The 20,373-nt window shown below is 51.3% G+C and overlaps 1 protein-coding gene across 1 annotated transcript in view; it reads left to right on the forward strand.

Moving 5' to 3' along the window:
- Positions 1-20,373, forward strand: part of DISC1 (DISC1 scaffold protein) — a 269,744-nt gene that overhangs the window by 205,288 nt on the left and 44,083 nt on the right. The window contains exon 10 of the mRNA XM_037060247.1: positions 5,824-5,884. Coding sequence (XP_036916142.1) covers positions 5,824-5,884 — 61 coding nt within the window. The remainder of the gene's footprint in view (positions 1-5,823; positions 5,885-20,373) is intronic.

Below are 20,373 nucleotides of genomic sequence, written 5' to 3' on the forward strand. Positions count from 1 at the left end.
TCTGCTCCCTCCCAAGAGCACCTTGGGCACAAGGAGCAGGCTGCCCTGGGCTGGCAGTTTCGTTAGGATCCACACAGCTTGGGGGGACAGTGCCTGCAATATGAAAACACCTCGGCATTGTAGATCTGAGAAGCTTAACCTGGGTGTCGCTCCTTGCCCCTGAGCCCACTCTGAGTCTTCTGCCGATGCCTCCCGATCAGACAGGCGGCCAGGCCCCGGACGCCTTGGTGCCCAGTAGTTGCGAATGTGGACTGCATTAAGGGCCTAAGTAAATGCTGCCCTCTGTGAGGTACAGAATCCTTCAGTGAAGGTCGTGGACTGTGCTTCACAACAACTGGGCAGCAGTGCTGGGCACTTGGGCACGAAGCCGAGCCGGGGCTGCGTTTTCTCCTTGCTCCTTGAATGAGCTTCCCTGGGCCTCAGCCTCTGCCTCCTTATTCTGGGACGGGATCTGGGGAGTGCCCGTGGGAATTGGATGAGGTGAAGCACGCACATGGAAGCATCCTGTCGGCTGCTGGCGGGAGCTCACTTTCCTTAGCTTAAGAAGGTCAAGTGTGGGTGTGGGCTTTTTCTTCTAACGCAAACTGGTTAAGAAAATAGCGTTCCATTTTAAAAACAAAGTCCCAAATTCTACTCCTGTTCTATCAAAATGTATGAGGAGAAGTAAATTGTGTCTGCGTGTGTGCACAGTATATGTATACATGTGGGTTCATGCATGCCCCAGTGTACATGCACCTGTGCGGTCTGTGCAGCCCGTGTGTGTATGTGCACATGATGTGTTTGTACATATGTGCTGTGTGCATGCGTGTGTGTGTTGGAAGGAAGGAAGGGGAAAAAAATCAAAGAGCGCTCCCAGGCAGGACAAATAAAGAGACATTTTAAGGAATTTTTAAACCATTGTCGATGAGTCCCCAGGTCACGACTCTTGTGATGACAGGTGCTGGAAGGCAGAAAAGCAAAGCTTAGCTGCCTGCACTCAGCCAGGAGTGCCAGCAGAGGAAGCCACTCTCTGGGGCCTGAGGAGCTGGCTGGGATGCACGAGTCGGGGGCTGCCCTGGGAGGCTGCGAGGACCAAGACTCTCGGCTCTTTTTCTGACCTGCTCTCCTCACCATGTGCTTGGTTTTTCTTTGTCATTGAATAGTGCTGATGTATTAGGCTGTGTGCTTCAAGGGCATGGGGAGACTGCATGCAGGAGCAGGTCTGACGGGGAAAGTGAGAATCACTGTATCAGATGCCACCCAATTAACTGGTGACAAGCAGGGCTGGTGGAATCAGAACCTGGGCTGTGTCTGCTAGGTAGCATAAGTGCTCACAATTCGTTCAGTGTTTCTAAACCCCATGGAGTTTCCCTGCTCCTTCCGTGCCTCCTGCCCACTATCTCTTCCCATCTGAGCCCCAAGATTTCTGCTGATGTGAGTATCAAGATTGACAAGTCCCTGAGACGTGGTCTGGGCTCAGGACAGCAGGGCAGGGCTCGCCAAGGCCACTGCAGCCACAGACCATCAGGCGGCAGGTTGGTGGAAGCGGAAGTGCACATGCAGTTTGGCATAATTCGTTTGGCTCTCTTCACGGATGACCGAATCACACAAGGATGCTCCTGGTTGAAATGGCTTCCCCACTCGCTGCCCTTTCGTGCCTTTAGCAACGTGAAGTGGCCACAACACATCCCTCCCACGCGTGTCACTCAAAGGGAGAAATCTGCATGGAGGGGTTAATTTCTGCCCCCACTTCTGAATGGTGATGGAAGCTCGGAGCCTGTGCTTTGGACCAGCCTGGCGTTTCCTGTAGCCCCCCCCCCCCATCTTCCTGGGGCGTGGCTTCACGCACTACATTGAATAAGATGAAGATGTGAGCTTAGGGAAAAATGATTCGGAAATTATGGGGGAGGTAAGATGATACAACATTAAATGCCTGATATTCTAAAACACAAATCTTACTTTATGCGCAACTGCTGTTTTGGATTATCCATGCCTCCTCTGGCTTCAGCTGGCATGGAAAATCCTTTAAGATTCCCACTTCAGTCATTTCCTCTGGGAGCATTTTCTAATGCTGTCAAGCTGGACCGAATCTCTTTCTGCCTTGTTCCTGGAAGGAGGGCCGCTTGAAGTTTCTGTCATTGAACTGACCTCCTCGCTTTCACCATTCGTTCGTTTATGTGGCTGGTGTTCTCTGTGCTTAGGGCCCCTCCGTGGTCCCAGAGCTCAAACGCACAGCCTGGCACGCAGTGGCTGTTGAAGGAACACTGGAGGAAGGCAGGAGTGAGAACACTCACAGTCCCAAAGAGAGGCCTGCTCATTGTCACCGTTCATTAGTTCTGCAGGACCCATATTTGGCCATTTGTCTTCTCTCTGCAAATCTCTTATCAGCCACAGAGGAAAGGAGAGAATTAATAGCTCACTGAATGGTGACCCCAGTGACCAGCGAATCCACTGCTAATTTAGCGGTGGTGTATTTTTGGTCCTGGCCCCAGATAATTTACAACGACCAGTCTGAAACCTGGGAAGGACTGCGTCCTGTTGAATTTTGGGACCCTCTCTACAGAGAATTCTGTCTAAATGACCGCCACATGCAGCGACAGCAGAAAAATGCTGGGGATAAATCTAAGATGCACATAAAAATGTGTTTGCAAAGCCCTGTGAATTTGGCATCTCATTAGGAGTGAATCGATATGAAAATAAGCCCTAGTAAATTATTAATCGTTTTCTCATCATATCCAACTTTGAAATGACCTTGGCCTTACCACGTGAGTGTGTATGCATGTATATGTATTCATATTTTTATATGTGTGTATATATCTATATTTATATGCATATTTGCATTTATTGCACAGGGGTCACTTATTTTATGCTGATATGTTAGTTGCATGCTTCCCTACAGCTTCCGTGCAATTTGATTTGTATTTGTTGAACGCTGTTGTTTGCAATTGCGAGCACTTCCTGTAACTCCGACTTTTTTCAGCACAGTCTTTGGTCTCCCCTGAACTCACTGTGTCGTTGGAGACCTGCCGCAGTTCGGTGGTGGCTGGGACTTCCCGTGCATTCATTCAGTGTGTGTCTCCTGAACTCCTGTTGGAAACGAAAGTTATGAGCTGTGTGGCAGCGGGCTGTGGTGCGCTCCCTCACCAGCTGTGTTTTGCCAGCTGTGAAATGGGGACGATAATAGAGCTGCTGCATAGGTATGACTCTTAGTCACTGTTTGGGACCGCACCTGACACATGGGCACTGTTCGCCACGTGGGTGTCACNTGAACTCACTGTGTCGTTGGAGACCTGCCGCAGTTCGGTGGTGGCTGGGACTTCCCGTGCATTCATTCAGTGTGTGTCTCCCAAACTCCTGTTGGAAACGAAAGTTATGAGCTGTGTGGCAGCGGGCTGTGGTGCGCTCCCTCACCAGCTGTGTTTTGCCAGCTGTGAAATGGGGACGATAATAGAGCTGCTGCATAGGTATGACTCTTAGTCACTGTTTGGGACCGCACCTGACACATGGGCACTGTTCGCCACGTGGGTGTCACTCGTGGTGTGGTGTATGTCCTCACAGTGGATTTCAAGTGATGCAGCAAGATCTCTTGGGTACCAGCAGAGGCTCATGGGTGGTGTTTCCATCCTGCCCTTCGGGGTAAAATTTGACTTGTGTGGCCCTTCATATAGTTGATTCTGCCAGCTCTGTGGTCCTACACAACCTTATTCCATCCCACCTACCAGGACTGTCCAACTGCAGGTCTATTTTTCTGCGTTGTTGACTTCCTTAGGGCTTCGTTGCCCCGTATTACTACTGCATCTCCATACGCATCCTCACCTGCGGATATGTGTTTATCGATTTTAGAGAGAAAGGAAGGGGAAGGGAGGAGAGAGAGAGAGAGAGAAACAGTGATGTGACAGAGAAACATGGATCGATCGCCTCCTGTGTGCACCTCAACTGGGGATCGAACCTGCAACCTTTTGGTGTACAGGACATTGCTCTAGCCAGCCGGGCCACCCAGCCAGGGCTCTGCATGGTTTAATCACCCAAATAAACAAAAGAATAACACTAGGTTCAAACATTGGAGTTCTAAAAAGTTTCCTTTGTCTTTCACATTGTCCTTCTGGAAAATTTTACCAGTGAGAGTTAATCTTGTCTATATCGATCCTTAAATAATGATCTTTGAAGTCTGACGACCTATATTTGTTCAAGTGAAGTCAGGCCTCACTTGGTACTTACCTTTTCTTAGAACAATCCAATAACATTCGACAAAATTGGTGATTAATGCTGAACTGATGAGTGCCCTTTGGCTTCCATTTTCAAACCTGAGACCTTCTTGCGCTGACCTCATGATGCTGTCCACCTGCCTTGAGGATGCTGGGGCTGAGGTTCCCAGGAATCGCTGCTTCCATCGGTCTGATGTCAAGCCTGCCTGGGACTTACTTCCTGTGATTATCCAGGCAAATATTGCTACCCCCTTATTACGCCAGCAAATGGCACAAGGCACTGGAACCCAGCTAGACCTGCTTCCACTTGACATTCTCCTGTCTTCCTTGTTTACACTGAAAACAGTACTGCTTGGTGGCTTTTCATCAGGCTCATAGGGGCAGTTTTGGGATATTGGTGACAATGAAGATTTACAGAAAATGTTGTGTGGGATGAGGTCTGTCCCATACCCCATCCCATGCACGTTGACCGAAACAGGGTCCTGAGAGGCCCAGACGGAGACTCCGGGCTGAGAGGCAGGCAGTGTGGCTTCTGTTTCCACGCACCACAGCTCCAGTGTCCACGAGCCCTTCAGCATCAATTATCTTCGAGACTGAAGAGCAGAACCGAAATAATGATAAATACCATAATAGCAATAATAACAGTAATTATAGAAATGGCAACAACATCAATAATTACAGCCACCATTTGAGGGAGACGCGTCTGCCACCGCCGGCTCTTCCGGGCGCTCCTGTGGATAGCCCGTGAGTGACCACCGGCAGAGGGAGACCCTCTGGTTGCTCAGAGGAGGAAACAGAGGGACTCTGAGATTGCCCCGAATCCACCACATTTTTAAAAAAATCCTCACCCTAAGATATGTTTTTATTGATTTTGGAGAGGGGGTGCAGAGAGAGTGGAGAGAGAGAAGAGAAAGGAAGAAACATGTATTGGTTGCCTCTCCTGTGTGCCCCAAATGGGGATCGAACCCACAACCTAGGCGTGTGCTCTAACCAGAAATCAAACCCAGAACCTTTCACTGCACTGGGATGATGCTCCAAACAACTGAGTTATGGGCCAGGGCCAAATCGTTCTTTATTAGTAAAGAGCCTCTTTGGTCTGCTGGGCCACAACAGTCATCCATTCCTTCTGCATTTGGTGACTGCCAGGCACTGAGTTTAGCTCGAGTAGGAGCTGAATTCACAGCTCTGGAAGCCGGGCCATTGCCGTCTGCTCCCTGGCAGGATCCTGGGTCTGTGGTTGTCCAGGAAAAGGCTCTGCCATCCCTTGCTGCTACGGGAAGGGTGTTGTTCCTTGCTCCCATTCTCTTTCCCATACCCTGCGGCCAAGCTCCTGGCTACCCGGTGGGAAAGGGGAGAGGCTCAGAGCCTGAGGGGTCCACGCCAGAGCCCAGATGTTCTGCCGTTAGAAGTGCGGGGTGGGGGCGGCTCCAGGCCGGGCTCCCCCTCTGACGGCTGCAGAGACAGGAGCCTCACGCATCCGTCACTCCAGGCAGCCACTCCAGTGGGCTCAAGTGTTTTCCAAACACGGGATCTCATCATCATTAGTGGCCTGCCCAAGATCCTTTGGTGTCTGGCTTTTAATTGAGTAGTCCGGGGCTTTGTTCCAGCTTTGCCTCAACTCTGGGTTTCCGTTTTGCAGAAACCAGTGTGAAGGAGAAGGCTGTGAAGTACATGGACGTGCTCGTGGACAAACTGCGCAGGTAAGGAGAGTGATGCCTCCATTTCGGGTGCCACGACTCACCTGGATTCCGTATTCTAACCATGCTGGGTGAGAGCGAAGAAAAAAAAGCTAGCCAACTTCTGTAATAAGTTAACAAGGAACAACACAAAAAAGGAGTACTTTGGATCCTTAACGGAGGAGGCGGGTGTCACATAAACACCCCCCAACCCTCCTCTTATAAAAAGTAAATAGAAGGAAATGTTTAAAAGTGTCTGGGGGAGATCACAGATAGTTTTCATGTTTTCTAAGAAAAAAGAATCTTCTTTGGTTTCTTATGCTGTGGTCTGTTTTTCTTTTTCTTGTCTGAAGGGGGTGCCTTTTACGATTCCAACCCAGATTCTACACATTTGGGAACAATGTGAGAATGCACATCTTAGGTTCTGTTTTGAATCCTAATTCAAAGCCAGCGTGACAGTTCCTGGTGGCTTTTGTGAAAAAATTTTAATCCAATTAGGTATTCAAATTTGAGACCCGTCAGGGACCCTCCAGCCGGTCAAGATGTGTCTGGTTTCTATGGACGTGTCCTCGTGAGAGTAAAGCCCGGCTCCCAGGACCTGCTTCTAGTTAAGGCAACAAGTCTGAGCGTGTAGAATGTGCTGCTGCCTCCCCGAGTGTCGTCGAGCTTTGTGGAGACGGCTTTGTGGAGACGGTTTTGCTCCTACCTTGGAAGTTGTTACGTAACTCTTTACGTCATAGGCTGTGCCTCAGACCTCTGTCTGCTGAGATGAGCCGTCCACTGAAATACCGCTTCTCCCTTCAGAGATGTCAAGGGGGGCAGTGCTGCGGAGCTCTGTTCTGCTCTGCAGGGCAGGCGAGGAGCTACAGGGTTTAATCTAATGCTTGGAAAACGAGTCCTTCTGACCGCTGCTGGGTCCCTCCCTGCCTCAGCCCCCCAGATGTGGGGAGGGCCTATGACAAAGGTGGTTAGTAGAGACCCTGGGATAAGAGGTGTCCGCTGAGGAAATGCCTCTTCTCCTTAGAACGTAGGATGCTCCCCTGGGCCAGGTGCACTGCTCTGAGTCTGCACCTGCCTTTCCCATTTCATGGCACTTTTCCGCATGTCCCTGTTGATCTTAACCCTGACCCCCATTTTCGAGCCATGAGCACCATACACCCACCACATTCCAAGGGGTTACTGGGCAGCAGGTTAAGGCCCTAAGAGTTTGGGCATTATCACCTACCTGACTTCAGGTACATGTTCACCTTTTGTTGCCTCTGCTGTAAGCGTGAAGGACAGGCACGGCCTTCGGGTTGGTGTTGGGGTTTTGTTAAACCCTGAACTTGGAGCACTTTTGTGGCCGGCAGTCGGCCTGCCTTGATTCCCTTGGCCTCGAGGTTCTTCTGATCCTCGCTGCTCTTATCATCTGAACTGAGGGAACGGCCGGGCTCGGGACTGCACCTCTTCCCTCCCAGCCAGCTCCTCCCTCTGCGTGTCCAGCCCGAGACCGCGCTCCTGGTCCGCCACCCTCGAGCCACGGCTCATGCTCTCTCCCTCTCACCTAGAGTCAGTTACCGAGTCCTGCCAGTCTGCCTCTTCGGGTCCTCCTGCCTGCACCCCCATGCCAGGTGGGTCTGTCTCCTCTCACGAGGGACCGGAATAGCGGCTCTTCGTGTTTCCTGTCTGCCGCGTTGCCCTTTCTCCAGCTGGTCTGCAGCGAGCATCTCAAAATGCACACCGACCATTGCACACCCCCACCGGCCTGCGGAGGAGCCCTGGACGCTTTACTGTGGCTTGTGGTTTTCTTCCCTGTGACCTCTACGTGTCCTTCAGTGTCACCCATCGCTGCCTGGCTCCAGTGGTCCCAATTCTCTTGTGTTTCTCAGTGCCGCTGTGGTTTTTCTGTGCTTTCTTCTAATTCAGAAGGAACTGGGCAAGAGATATAATCCAGGGAAATGTTAGCTTGAACCGTGGGAAATTACTGATATTAGACCTTTTTGGACATAGAAAAAATGGCAGTTTCATGTGGTCCAACCACATTCCCATTATGTGGGAATTAGAAGCAACCTGCAGGGGGGTCTGTCTGCTTCCTCGTGGCGCTGGCCTGCACCCAGGTGTGCTCGTTCTCACCGCCCACCCCTTCACATGGGCCCTGCTGGGCCCTCCCAGCTCCATGCCCAGCAGCCTTGCATCTGTCTAAGCCCTTTTCCTCCTTCACGTTTGGGATGCCTCCTCTTTGAAGCCCCCCATGACTTCCCGAGACTGCGTAATGAGCTTGCACTGAGGTATTCTCCTTGCTGTCCAGGGGCTTCAGGTCAGACATGGAAGGTGGTGTCTGTTTGTTCAGATGCATCCTCAGTGATTTGACAGTGTCGCACAGTGACGTGGGGCGCCGGGCAAGTGTGTGCTCAACGAATGTTTAAATAAATGAATGAGTGAATGCTATGAACTCAGAGACCCCCAGTCTCATCTCCCACCACTGTCCGCCTCTCTCTGCCTCCCCAGCTGTGCGGATGTGCGACTCCCAGGCATGCGTTCCTGAGGGTCCTTCAGCAGAGGCTCAGTGACAGGGTGATAGCTGGCTCACCCTACAGCCGTCTCCCTGAGGGTGCCCTCCATTGTTCGGCCAGGCTGCAGGAGGCTGGGCTGTAACTGGCTTGAACCAGTGCAGTAGACACACTGGAATGGAGAGGAGAAAACGCAGCCCCACTCTGTGTAGCCTCTGCAGCCACAGGCGGAGAAGCAGGCACAGGGTGCGTGCGCCTTGGGCTGTGGGCAGGCAGTTCTCTGGGTGCCTCAGTGCAGGAGGCCAGACCGGATGCGGGCAGGGGTGAGAATGGCCAGGCGCTCCCTCCTGAGCAGCCCCGTCCTCCTCCCAGGCTGGAGGAGTGCCAGCTGCATGATCCTGTCCCAGGCCCAGTTCTTTCCAAGAGAATCAACTCCTTTGAAACACAGAAACTGCTTTTAGCACCTGGTGCAGTTTGCAGCCTAGTGACAGCTCAATTAATATTGCAAGACATCGACTGAAGCGAGGTGATAGACGCAGATGAAAAGCTTGGCTGTTTGCTCTCACTGTCGGGAGCATCGCTTGGCCTCACGGGGGTTTAGGAGGAAGGGAGTGAGAGCTAAGTGGGTTCCTCGTGTTCCCTCGGAAGGTTGTAGAAGACACGCTTTGCCGTTGGTGCTCCAGGAAGACTCGGGTCTGGCCAGTCGTGATTTTGGAGACCAAAGGAACTGACAGGAGTAACTTTGTTCCTGTCTCGAAGCGCGCCGAGACCGGGAGACCCAAGTACTGAGACGCCCTGGGGAGGGCTCCGCATCCCCCCCTCTCTCAGCAAAGTCAGACGAGTCAGACGGTCGGGATGGTCCAATGCCGTCAGCGCCTCAGGGGGCATCACGTGGAGTACAGAACAAAAGGGGGGCCTGTAGCAAAGGGGGGCCCTTAGCACCTATTTCAACACGATTTGCCTTTTAATAATCCAAATCATGCATTTAAATCTGATTCAGGAAGTTTTTTTCCAAAACCTATATTTTGAAAACTGTGATTTTACTTACCGTCAAATAATGTTAAAGCTGCCAAATATTTGATTCACTTAAAAGTATCTCAGTTACATTATTTTACATTCCCAGGATGCCTATCAGTCGAGCACAACTGTAAATAGATGAATAGTAAAATTCTGAATTGAGAAGTTATAGCCATAAACTCTTTATTGCATAAAACATACACGAGAATAAATCTAGATATAGATGTACATGTATAAAGCTAGATATATAGAGATATACATGCATATATGCATATATAAACAGACAAAGTTGCAATGTAAAATAAACACATTTCATTCTGTTTGACAGTTCCTTTTAGTAAGGACGCATTGAATGGATCAGGTAGTAGCCATGTCTCCTTCAATGTGAACGACCGTTGGGGAGAGACTTGGAAACTGGGGAGAAGCTGGCTGACAGCTCTCTATGTTAGTGAGAGGCGGGGAAACAGCAGGAACGCCCTGTTCTCGAGAAGATAATGGACTGATAAAAACATCTGAGTTATAAGTTAGATGCAACAGAACACGTTCCTGTTCGCCCTCTACGGAGGGGAGGGACTCTGTGGATTTCTCTTCCCCACCTGTTTCGGGGGTAGCCCTCCTTCCCCACATCCGAGCTCATTAAATAGTCTAACAGCCTCCCGGCCTCTCTCCATGCCACTCCACTTGTCTCTGCAGCCAGGGAGGCTTAATTACTGCCCCGCCCACAGTCCCCCTAGGCTCCCATCCTGCCCAGCATAAATGCCTCACGTACGCTCCTTCCAGATTATGCAAGGTAGTTTTTAAGTTCCGGGGCACTTGGAACAACCCATTTTCAACCACCGTTGAACTTGTTTCAAAAGCTGTTGAGGGAAATGAGTGTAGGAAGTGGAAGCCAGTAGACAAGCAACTGGCTGCTTGTGGGAACCCCGTTCCCCTTTGCGCCAAGGAAAGGGAAGCAGCGTGCGTGGACACCGCCACCTGTTTTTCCGTTATTGTTTTGTTGCTGACGAAGGCCTTCCTCCTCTCCCTCCTGACCTGTAATCCAGCATGTCAGTGGTTCCCCCAGCCCTCGCTGCTGCACGGAGAGCTCAGAGCCTTCCTCACCGCTTCCTCGTGGCCTTGACTCCTTTCCCTATTACGTCTGCCTCTCAGGCAGACAGAGGCTCTTCACTCCCCTCTTTCTTTCTCTTCCTGCGCCCCAGCTGGGGGCTCTGTGTTCTTTGTCTGTCAGCTGCTCTGTCTGTCTCTGTCTCTCCCTCTTTCTTCTCTTGGTGGCAGAGGACATCTTTAGGAGACAGAGACTGGGAAGTGCATTGTTGGTTTCCGTCCTTACCTGGTACCCAGACTCCATCCTTCACAGTCCATTTAAGGCGGAGCGGCCCACAGGGATTTCCGGGTGGCATTGTCAGCTCCTCTCTGCTCTCCTGTTTCCCTCTCCCGCCCTTTGCCCTTTGATCACGCTGCCTTGGGACATGAGTTTTCTTTTTCTTCGTCTGTGTTCTTGCCTTCACACCTCATTTGTCTGCTCCGGGCTCACACACAGGAAGTACTCGATGACTTCATTCATTGGTTGATCGACAGAGCTATTTTTAGCCTGCCCGCATTTCCATTCTAAAACAAAATAAACTGATCCTACACGTCATACACACGAAAGTTTTCGTGAAAATTTCCATGGTTAGATTTGCCCATTTTTGAATATCGAAGCAATTTGGCTATTTGTGTAATTTTTCGGGAAGAAGGATAATCTTATCTAACATTACTTTGAAATTTGAACCAATAAGAAAATGTAAAGCATTTAATTGTACAATGTTTTACATAGTCATTAATTTAACATGTAATTATTATTTCCATTTAACTTTAACCTTATTTCATCTCAAAACTGAAAACCTTAAGTATACTTGAGATTATAATGCTTAAATACACAAACATACATACAGAAAAAATGATGCATAGAAGGTAACAACACGGCATGAATTATAAAAGAGTAGGAAAACGAAGGAAAAACAGGGTAGGGAAAATATTGGTAACATTTATATGGGCCCTTAACTCACACCACAGTGATATACTATCTTAGACCTTGAATGAAGGTGGATTGACATGTATAACATTTTAAAATGTATGTGTAAATGATTCCATCTGTAATAAACATTGTAGGTCTGCATTTGCCTTACAATCCACTGTGATTCTTTCATTCCGTAAGAACTCCAGGAACTAGATTTACTCAGAGAGAACTTTTCCCCCTGACAGGTTCAGTAATGATGGACTTCATGCCCAGAGTACTCAGCCCACTTGAAAAGCCCCGCATTCCTCTTCCTTCGGGAAGAGGAAGCAGAGGCCGTGTTCTAGAACCCCAGTTCCCCCATTGGACAAGTCTTCAGGGTCAGAACAGAAGCTGCCACCCCAATTCCACCTGGACGTCTCGTTCACCAAGGGACGGGGTTCACCCCCACCCCCCCGACGTGCCTGAGCAGTGGCCCGGATGCAGGAGCTGGCGTGAAAAGGGCTCCCTCTCCCAGGTGTCAGTGTAACAAAGTAGCAACCCTCAGACAAACACGGGATCTCTCCCGGACAACTGTGGAGAACCTGAGACGTCCATATCTATTTACTTGTAAATGTCTTTTTTTTAAAGGTTTTATTCATCATTCATTCATTGGGGAAGGGAGGGAGAAACAGAGGGAGAGACTTCGACCTGTTGTCTCTCGCACACCCCCAACTGGGGACCTGGCCTGCAACCCAGGCATGTGCCCTGGCTGGGAATCGAACCAGCGACCTTTCAGTTTGCAGGCCGATGCCCAACCCACTGAGCTACACCAGTCAGGGCTGAGATGTTTACATTTAAAGTGCTCTTGAACCAGATTGTCTGTATCTGAGTTTGGCCACTTCCGAGCTATCGACTGTGACCAGGTTGAGAAATCACTTCAAGACTCCTTTTCCTTTCATTAAAATGGGCCAATAACAGATTAAGAAAAAATGTTTCTTATGGATAATAAGGGCTTAATAAATGCTGGCTATTATTACCTTAGCAGCTATGGCACCATGAACATTATGAAACCCCCCCAAAAAAATCCACATTAAAAAACCCCAATTATTTGATAAATCCAGAGAGACTCCCTTACCTTCCTGGTGATTTTGGGGGCGAGGAGAGATGTTTGCTTGCAGCTAACAGCCTCCATTAAGGCCCCGCACACTGTGTTGACTATCTAAGCACTTGGCAGTTCTCTGCTGGCCGCCCCGTGGCCAGCTGTTAGCGCCTCGGGCAGAGAGTGGAAAGGGAGAGAAATGAGGTAATTGACTTCTTGTTAATGTCTGTGACAAAGGGTGAGTGCCTCCCAGGGTTTCTATGACCGAATGGCTAAGCTCCTGGAACGGAATTCCTGCTTCAGAACCCATCTGGCTGGTTTTTGGAGTGTTTGGGAAAGACCCCAGCACACGGAGAGGAGGGGACGAGAGCTCAGGGGCTGGGAAGAATTTGTCACCTCCGCTGTGATTCACGGAGCTCTGAGGCCCCACATTCCAGTGCTTTGTGGAGCCCAGGACAAAATATCATGTCAGTCTCAGACAGAACATTTTGTAGGAAAGCGACTCCCGCAAAATTGCTTTTCTCCCTCTGGTATTTTCCTTTGAGAAAGTGAGAATGTTGCTCTAGAGAGAAGGGTGTGTAGAAGACAGAAAGCCCTAGGCTTGTGTGGTGAAGGGCTCCAGCGAGGAGACAGGTCTTTACCCCGGAACCAGGGGCAGTGGGAGGAATCCGGCGGCAGAGCGCTGTGGTCCAGGCAGAAGCCAGGTTGTCGATTGCTGGGTCAGAGCTAAGAGGTCCACTCGTTGGCGGACCTGTGCGCTCCCCAGTTGATTAATGCAATGTCTGACTTCCTTCGCTCTCTTTCTTATAATAACTAGTTAACTACCTACGGTGGCAGAAGTATACATGCGGCCAGGAGGTCTCAGTCACCTGTCAAGCTTTTCTTTGTCACTGATACTACAAGTTGTTCGACATAGCGCTGTTGTTAAAAAGTAGCCTGCAAAAGATAAAAAAGGGACCACCAGGACTTTGGCTGACAGAGGAGAGAGTAGGAGACTGACGGTTATGTACAAGAGAAGGCTCTGGTGGCAGATTCCAGGGCTTGTACATGTCAGCCCCACGTCTGTCTGCTTGAAGCTGTGATGAGACCCTCTGTCCGTCGAGATCAGTTAAGAAACCAGCTGACATGGAGGGGGCCTGAGTCCTGGCGAGACGCAAGGCACTGCTTTCTGCTCTGTCTCGTCTGGGAGGCACAAAGACGTCTGGTGGTGGTCGCCGTGTGAGATGGAACCAAGGGGGGCAGTCACACGGGGGTCTTGTCCGCAGGGCTCCGTGAGCCTGGGCGCCCATCGTCCCCCAGGTGTACCCCTGTGCTTGCTTCAGAGCACTGGCGTTTCGAGGTGACTGTCACCTTTGGAAAAGGCAGTGATAATTGATCAATAGGGAATGTCCAAAGTACGATGCCTTTTACAAACTCAAAATAAACCATTATTGCTTGAGTGTTTTTGATGTAGCTGGGAGGGAGTTGAGCTATCTTTTTTTTTTTTAAATCCTCACCCAAGGACATGCTCATTCTCAGAGAGAAGGGAGGGGAGAGAGAGGGGGAGGGAGAGAGAGAGGGAGAGGAACATCGATGTGAGAAACATTGACTGGTTGCTTCTCGCATGCACCCCAACTGGGGACCAAACCCGCACCCCAGGCATGTGCCCCTGACTGGGAATTGAATTCCTGACCTTTCAGCGCACAGGATGGTGCTCCCTCCAACCGAGCCACACCAGCCAGGGCGGGAGTTGAGAAATGTTAAAGAAAAGTTAATTGCTGTATCAATGGAAACCCCAGTAGGCAGATAGAGATTCGATTTCTCATTAATTAAAAGGAGAAGACAGTTCAAGAAAGCGCTGTCAGGGTGGCATGAGTTTAATTTGCGAACGTGGGGGAGCCTGTTAGCTTCAGCGCAGGACTGAAGCAAGGAAGCCTCCTCCTGGAACTTCTCAGATGCTCACTACGTGTGCGTGGTCGCTTGTGGGACTCTGCTCAGTGTCCCTTTGTCACGGAAAGTGAGGGGACAGCCCTGTAGCAGGCTGGGCACGTGTAGGTTAGACAGTACCTTACGCACAGCGTTTTCTCTGGCTCATTTTGCTCCCTTTGCCTCTCCCACCCCCTCTGCACCCCCAGCCACACTGACTCATGCAACGGCTGTGGGGACTTCGGGACAAAGCTAAGTGAGTGTCAGATACTTTCTGTGCGAGGCTGTCTTTGTGGATGGAGCCCCCCCCAGGGTGGGCTAAATCCCTTATCACAGGGCCTCAGGCAGAAAACAGGGTTTTTCCTTCGGTTGCGGCTGATGTAAAGATGACATTTCATGAGCTGGGAGAATTTTATGGGATTGAATTGTATGCTGAGCTTCAAAAGATAATTCCATAGCTCCCATTCATCACAAAAAACAGGGCCTTTCAGTGGCATTTCTTTAAAAAAAAAGTTCCCAAAAGAAATCATAAAAGTAGTGGACTAAGGAGAAGAGAATCGCCAAGGTGGGGCCTTGTGGCAGGTCCACAAAGCAGTCTGTCCCAGCGAGTCCTCTATTGTTCCGTAAAATGACAGGAAATGGAGCGCACCGGAAGCCCGAGAGAAGCTGTGCTTTTGTGATAGCTGTGTTGCTCCCCACCCCACTTTGGAGGTGAGCTCAGCCTGTCTCCTAATTGACATCCTGTCTTCACCATTTTCTTGATTTATTGCTGTTCAGTGGAAGTTGCTTTTGTTTTTTGATGGCGTTTGTTGACTCCTGTGGTTACTGCGTGGAAATTGTCCCCGACTGCCACTTGGGTGTCAGGAGGCTTGTTTGTGTGGCTCATTGGAGCGGGAGGGGAGAGGCATTCCCTCTGTGAGTGGCCTCGCCCTCCTGCCTGCCTGGGAGCCTGGCTTCACCTGGAGGACGTCTCCACTGATTCTGCACCTGCACCTGCACCTGCGCCTGCACCTGCGTTGGAATCCTGGCCACTGGAGGGGTTTGGTCAAGTGTGTCCGCACGACTCCAGAACAAATCTGGCCCCACCTTTGTTTTCTGAGCTGCCAGCGTGCAGACCCCAGGTGGTGGCTGAGGCAGTGGGAGCCTGGCCTCTGTCTCAGGGATGCTTCCCTAGGACTCAGAGGGACAACACCCAGAAATTTGAACCCTGGGAGATGAACTCATAGAAGCAGATGGACTAGCCATCCCATGACACAGCCTGTGCGCTCCTTTCCAAGAGTGGCTCTTAGGAACAGCCACCATACTTCGTGATGGGAGGGTTCTGGAGGCGGATTAAGAAAATGGCCAATGGGTATGTCAGTCTGCGCCCCCCAGAGTCCCTGCTGAGGTGTCAGCTCTGCCTGAACCTGGGTGTGGGAAGGGAATGAGACCGCCTACACGGTTTGGGCGGAACAGAGCAAATGCTGCAGACGGGTGGCCGCGTGCAGGTCCAGGGCCCCAGGCCCCGTGTGAGCCGTGACGTGGGGCTCAGCGTCCTCCTCCTGGGCCTTCCCGGCCCCCTCAGCAGGCTGCCCCACCTCTCTCCTGCGGTGGGTCCTGGCCCCTGGTCGTGTCAGGGACTGGGACGCTCCCCAGGTCTGGGTCTTGCTCTTTGAGGGAGAAGAAATAAATGCTTGGGAGATGGCCGTGGCTGGACCCCAAGGTCTGCGGGCAGCAGTTCCTGGTGCAGTGGTTGCTGGTCTGGGAGTCATTTCGGTTGGGGCTGGCTCCCCAGCATCCCCCAAACCTACCGCATCACGTGGCTCATGGACGCTGATCTCGTTCCTGCGTGGGGACAGGGGCCTCGGAGGCTGTGCGTCACAAATGTCCCCAACAGCCCCCAGAACCTCAGCGCATTCCTCTTGCCTCTTCAGCCCTGGGTTCAGACCTGGGTTGGCTGTTCCCGCCTGCAGCTGCCCCCGCCATGCCCGGAGCACTGTAGTTTGTGTTTTCTTTCCCACGAGACTGTCGGATACAGGGTGAAGCTGGGCAGCCATTTCGAACATAATAGCGGCCTGAAAAACAGCCGCAGCGAGACAGTACTTAGTGCTTTCAGGGCTCAAGAGGCCAAGGCTAGCAAAGCCAGCCGTCAGTCCTTGGTAGGCACGTCCCTGCGCGGGCCTCTGCCCCCGCCCCGCCGACGCTGCCCCTCTCAGAGCTGTGGCTGCCGCAGCTGCGGTTCTGAGTCAGCCGTTGGCTGCTTTTCCTCGTATGCGTAGGTGTTGGTGTCTGCACCGTGGTGTCCTCTGCAGCCATGCCATCTCGGGCTGCCATCTTCCGAGTGCGCAGAGCGAGCAGGGCAGGGGTAGTGACAGCAGGAGGGACTCATGGCCCAGGGTGCACAGGGCAGGATCCCTTGGTAGCCTCTGTGGTCTCAGAGTGGCCCGAGCCAGCCTCTGCGTGTCCTCAGAGTTGGAGTCAACAGCCACGGCACAATGGCACTCAAACCCTAAAATCACTATTATTGGTCACTTTTCATCAGGCCATTTTATTGGTATTTTTTCCTCAGTTGTGAAAATCAATGTCGCCCCTACGTTCAGGTCCCCCCCAAAATGTGAAAAATAAGCCTGATGCAAACTTGCTAATGACATCGCTGCGTCCCTCTCCTCACAGCCCCGTGACTCATAAGGGAGAGAGCCCTGTACGGCAGTCTGGCGGGCGTGCGTGTCCTCTGAACTCCCGTGACGAGGAGCCTGAGGAGGCCCTGGAGATAATCAGAAGGGCGGCAGTGTTGGTTCACACTCGTGGTCACACTGCGTTTTGCCAACCAGTGATTTCTCTGCCGGTCCTTTCGGTCTAGTGTAGCATTATAACAACATCAAACAGCAACGGCAATGCACAGAGGAGTCTTCTTCCGTAAGTTCAGAAGCCTGTGGGGTAACTAGAAAGATATTTTAGCCTTTACTCACTGGTGAGCTTGTCCAGTGTCTATGTGACCGTCCTCGGCTCCCTGCATGCCCTTCCCAGTGCAGTGGCCCCTGGGAGAGGGGACCAGGCCAGGCTGCAGGGGACACTTCCTTTTCTCCTCCAGTTTCTGGAGCAAATTGTTTAAAAAATCCTCACCCAAGGACATTTTTGCATTGCCTTTAGAGAGAGAGGAAGGGGTGCAGGGGAGAGAGAAACATTGCAAAAGATGCAAAAGAGAAGCATCGATTGGCATTGCCCCATGCATGCCCGGACCAGGGACCGACCACACAGCCTGGGTGTGTGCCCTGACTGGGAATCGAACCTGGGACCTTTCAGTTATGGGACACCAGTCAGGGCACAGATGTCCTCTTTTGGTGCAAAGTGTTTAATGGACCTGGGAGTCCCATGTCCAACTACACATGTGATCCCAGGGCCCTCGATGCATGTGAGGCTTCAAAGCTTATAGAAAAAGGGTGTTTTAAAAAATGCTGATTATTTTATAGCCTCTGGGCATCAGCCTGGACTCCAGCTTTAAGCCCCTCAAGGGGGCCTGTGGCCGCCAGCAGGCAGAAAGCAAAGTGCTTCTGAGAAGGGGCTGGGCCCAGAGCAGCCACCGAAAGGCTGTCCATGAGGGAGCTGGCTGAGCCTTGTCGCAGCTGCTGCCGTGGAAGGGGCAGCGCTGGGGCAGGAGCAGCAAGGTCTCCCCTCCATGATGCCAGTAACAAGAGCTCTGGCTCCCAGTTCCGTGCTGAAGGGTAAACCAGGACCGGGAGTCAGCCATTCTGGGGGGGCGGGGGAAGGGCGACAGAATAGTAGGAGCCAGCAGGACCGACACCGTTTCCCCGGAGGGGGGTGTCCCCACAGCGGCCCTTTCCCAGGTACCTTTGCTCTGGTACCTTTGCCCTTCCCCAGGTACCTTTGCTCCCTTATTTCAGGAGACCACCCAAACAAAACAATCAGACAAAAGGAACAACCTTTACAATCAGAAGAGCATTGCTCTAAAGAGATTCAAAATGCTTATGTCACAAATATGTCGCAGAGAATGGCAATAATCGTGATGGAGGCCGATTTGAGGCATTTTTGAAGTGTTGGCTGGAGAGCTGGGCGCGACAGTATCAGTAGAGGACCTTCATTGAGAGTTTCTGTGGGTCGGAAAATGCACTGAATAGGGGTTGCTTCACTGAGGCCTCCTGACGACCCCACGGGATGCAGGCTGTGAAATTAACTGGAGTATCCAAGGCATGAGGCTCCGTGCGGTCCAGCTCCCTGCTCCAGGCCCCACAGAACCACCCCAGAGGGTGGTTTGTCTCCACCTCCCTGATAGCTTGATCTGCGAGACTGATGTTGGCACATTCTGAAGCTGGGTTTGGGACAAGCGTATGAAATTTGAAACCTGTATCTTTTTTAAAAAATATTTTATTTATTTACTTTTAAAGAAGGGGGAGGGGGGTGAGAGAAGGAGAAAAACATCATTGTGTGGTTGCCTCTCGCACCCCCTGCTACTGGGGACCTAGCCAGCAACCCAGGCATGTGCCCTGACTGGGAATTGAACCAGCGACCTTTCTGTTTGTAGCCAGCACTCCATCCACTGAGCCACACCAGTCAGGGCTGAAGACTGCATCTTAAAGATGGACTTTTGATTTAAATTCCCCCAGTAAGAAAAAGAAAACCCTAATTACTACAGACATTTTCAAACACATCCAAGACCAGAGAAGTTATAATAAACGCCAAGTTCACATCACACAAATTCAAAAGTTTTTCACACATGGCCAGACTGGTTTCAGCCAGACTCCCGTCCACTTCCCCACGGTATTGGCTTCCTATTGCTGCTGGAACAACCGACCACAAACTTAGTAGCTGGGAAAACACAGTTTTTTTCTCTTCTGGTCTGGAGTTTAGAAGTCCGTGATCCGTGTCACTGGGCAAACCCCAAGGTGTTGGTGGGGCTGGACCCTCCTGGAGGCTTGGAGGGGAGAATCTGCTTGTACCTGCTCTAGTGCCCAATGGCCACCTGCTTTCCTAGGCTTGTGGCCTCTTCCTGCACCTGCAGAGCACAGCACTCCGGTTTCTGCTCCATCGTCACACTGCTTCTCTGCTTCTCACCATCTGCCGCCCCCTTACCAGGACCCGTGTGATCCCATCACTGGGCCCCGCAGATAGAAAATCCAGGGTAACCTTTCCAAGCCAAAGCCCTTAAGTTAATCCCATCTGCCCAGTGCTGTTCACTGTAAAGGGTGCCATTTGCAGGTCCCTGCCCGAGTTGGGAACCAGGGGAAGCGCCTGTACTGCGGGAGTGGGTGCTGGGGAAGTCTCGGTGCCGCCAGCTTTTCAGCAGCCTGCTCCCAGCACCCTGGAACCAGAAAGAACCCCCGCCCCCTGAATGTCTCTCCAGCTCCCTCTACTGATGAAACATAATATTGTGCCAGCTGGCAAAGGGAAAACTGTTTAAAGGGCCTCCCTGCATTTCTGCAGAGCAGGCTGTGAGGGGTCAATTTGCAGCATCTGGAGCTGGTGTACAGAGTCAGCCTGGGCCCTGATTCTGGAGGGACCCGTAGTGGTGGGGATAGGAGAAGTGTGGGCAGAGGCGTTGTTCTTAGTGCTTACGTATTTTAATTCATTTTCACAATCCAATGAGGTCAATACTGTCCTTATCCCCACTTTACAGATGAGGCCAGTGAGACAGAGAAGGTGAGTCACTTGCCCATAGTGAGGGTGAGTCAGTCTCAGACAAGGGCAGCCTGACTCCAGCTCTGCCCGCCAGGCCGTCACGTCATCTCGCTGCCCTCTGAACAGACAGGTGAATCTATCAGGAGATGTAAGTGCTTCAGTGGACGCTGCGGCCCGCCTCGCTGTGATTACACCCGCCGCCTTTATTTCATCTGTTTTATACATTCAGAAAAGTAGTTCCTTTTCAAGTAAGGAACATATGTACCAGGAAACGTAACTTAGAATAGAACACGTGGATGATAACCTAAAAATGAAAGCCCTACTGAAAGGCAACAGGCATTTATTTGAGATCGGAAGAGCAGCTACTCGGGAAGTGCTGGTGCGCACAGAAGCCCCACGTCGTCCAGTCTGG

This window comes from Sturnira hondurensis, unplaced genomic scaffold (genome assembly GCF_014824575.4).
Source record: "Sturnira hondurensis isolate 20B ecotype Veracruz unplaced genomic scaffold, ASM1482457v3 Scaffold0011512, whole genome shotgun sequence".
Classification (NCBI taxonomy): domain Eukaryota; kingdom Metazoa; phylum Chordata; class Mammalia; order Chiroptera; family Phyllostomidae; genus Sturnira; species Sturnira hondurensis.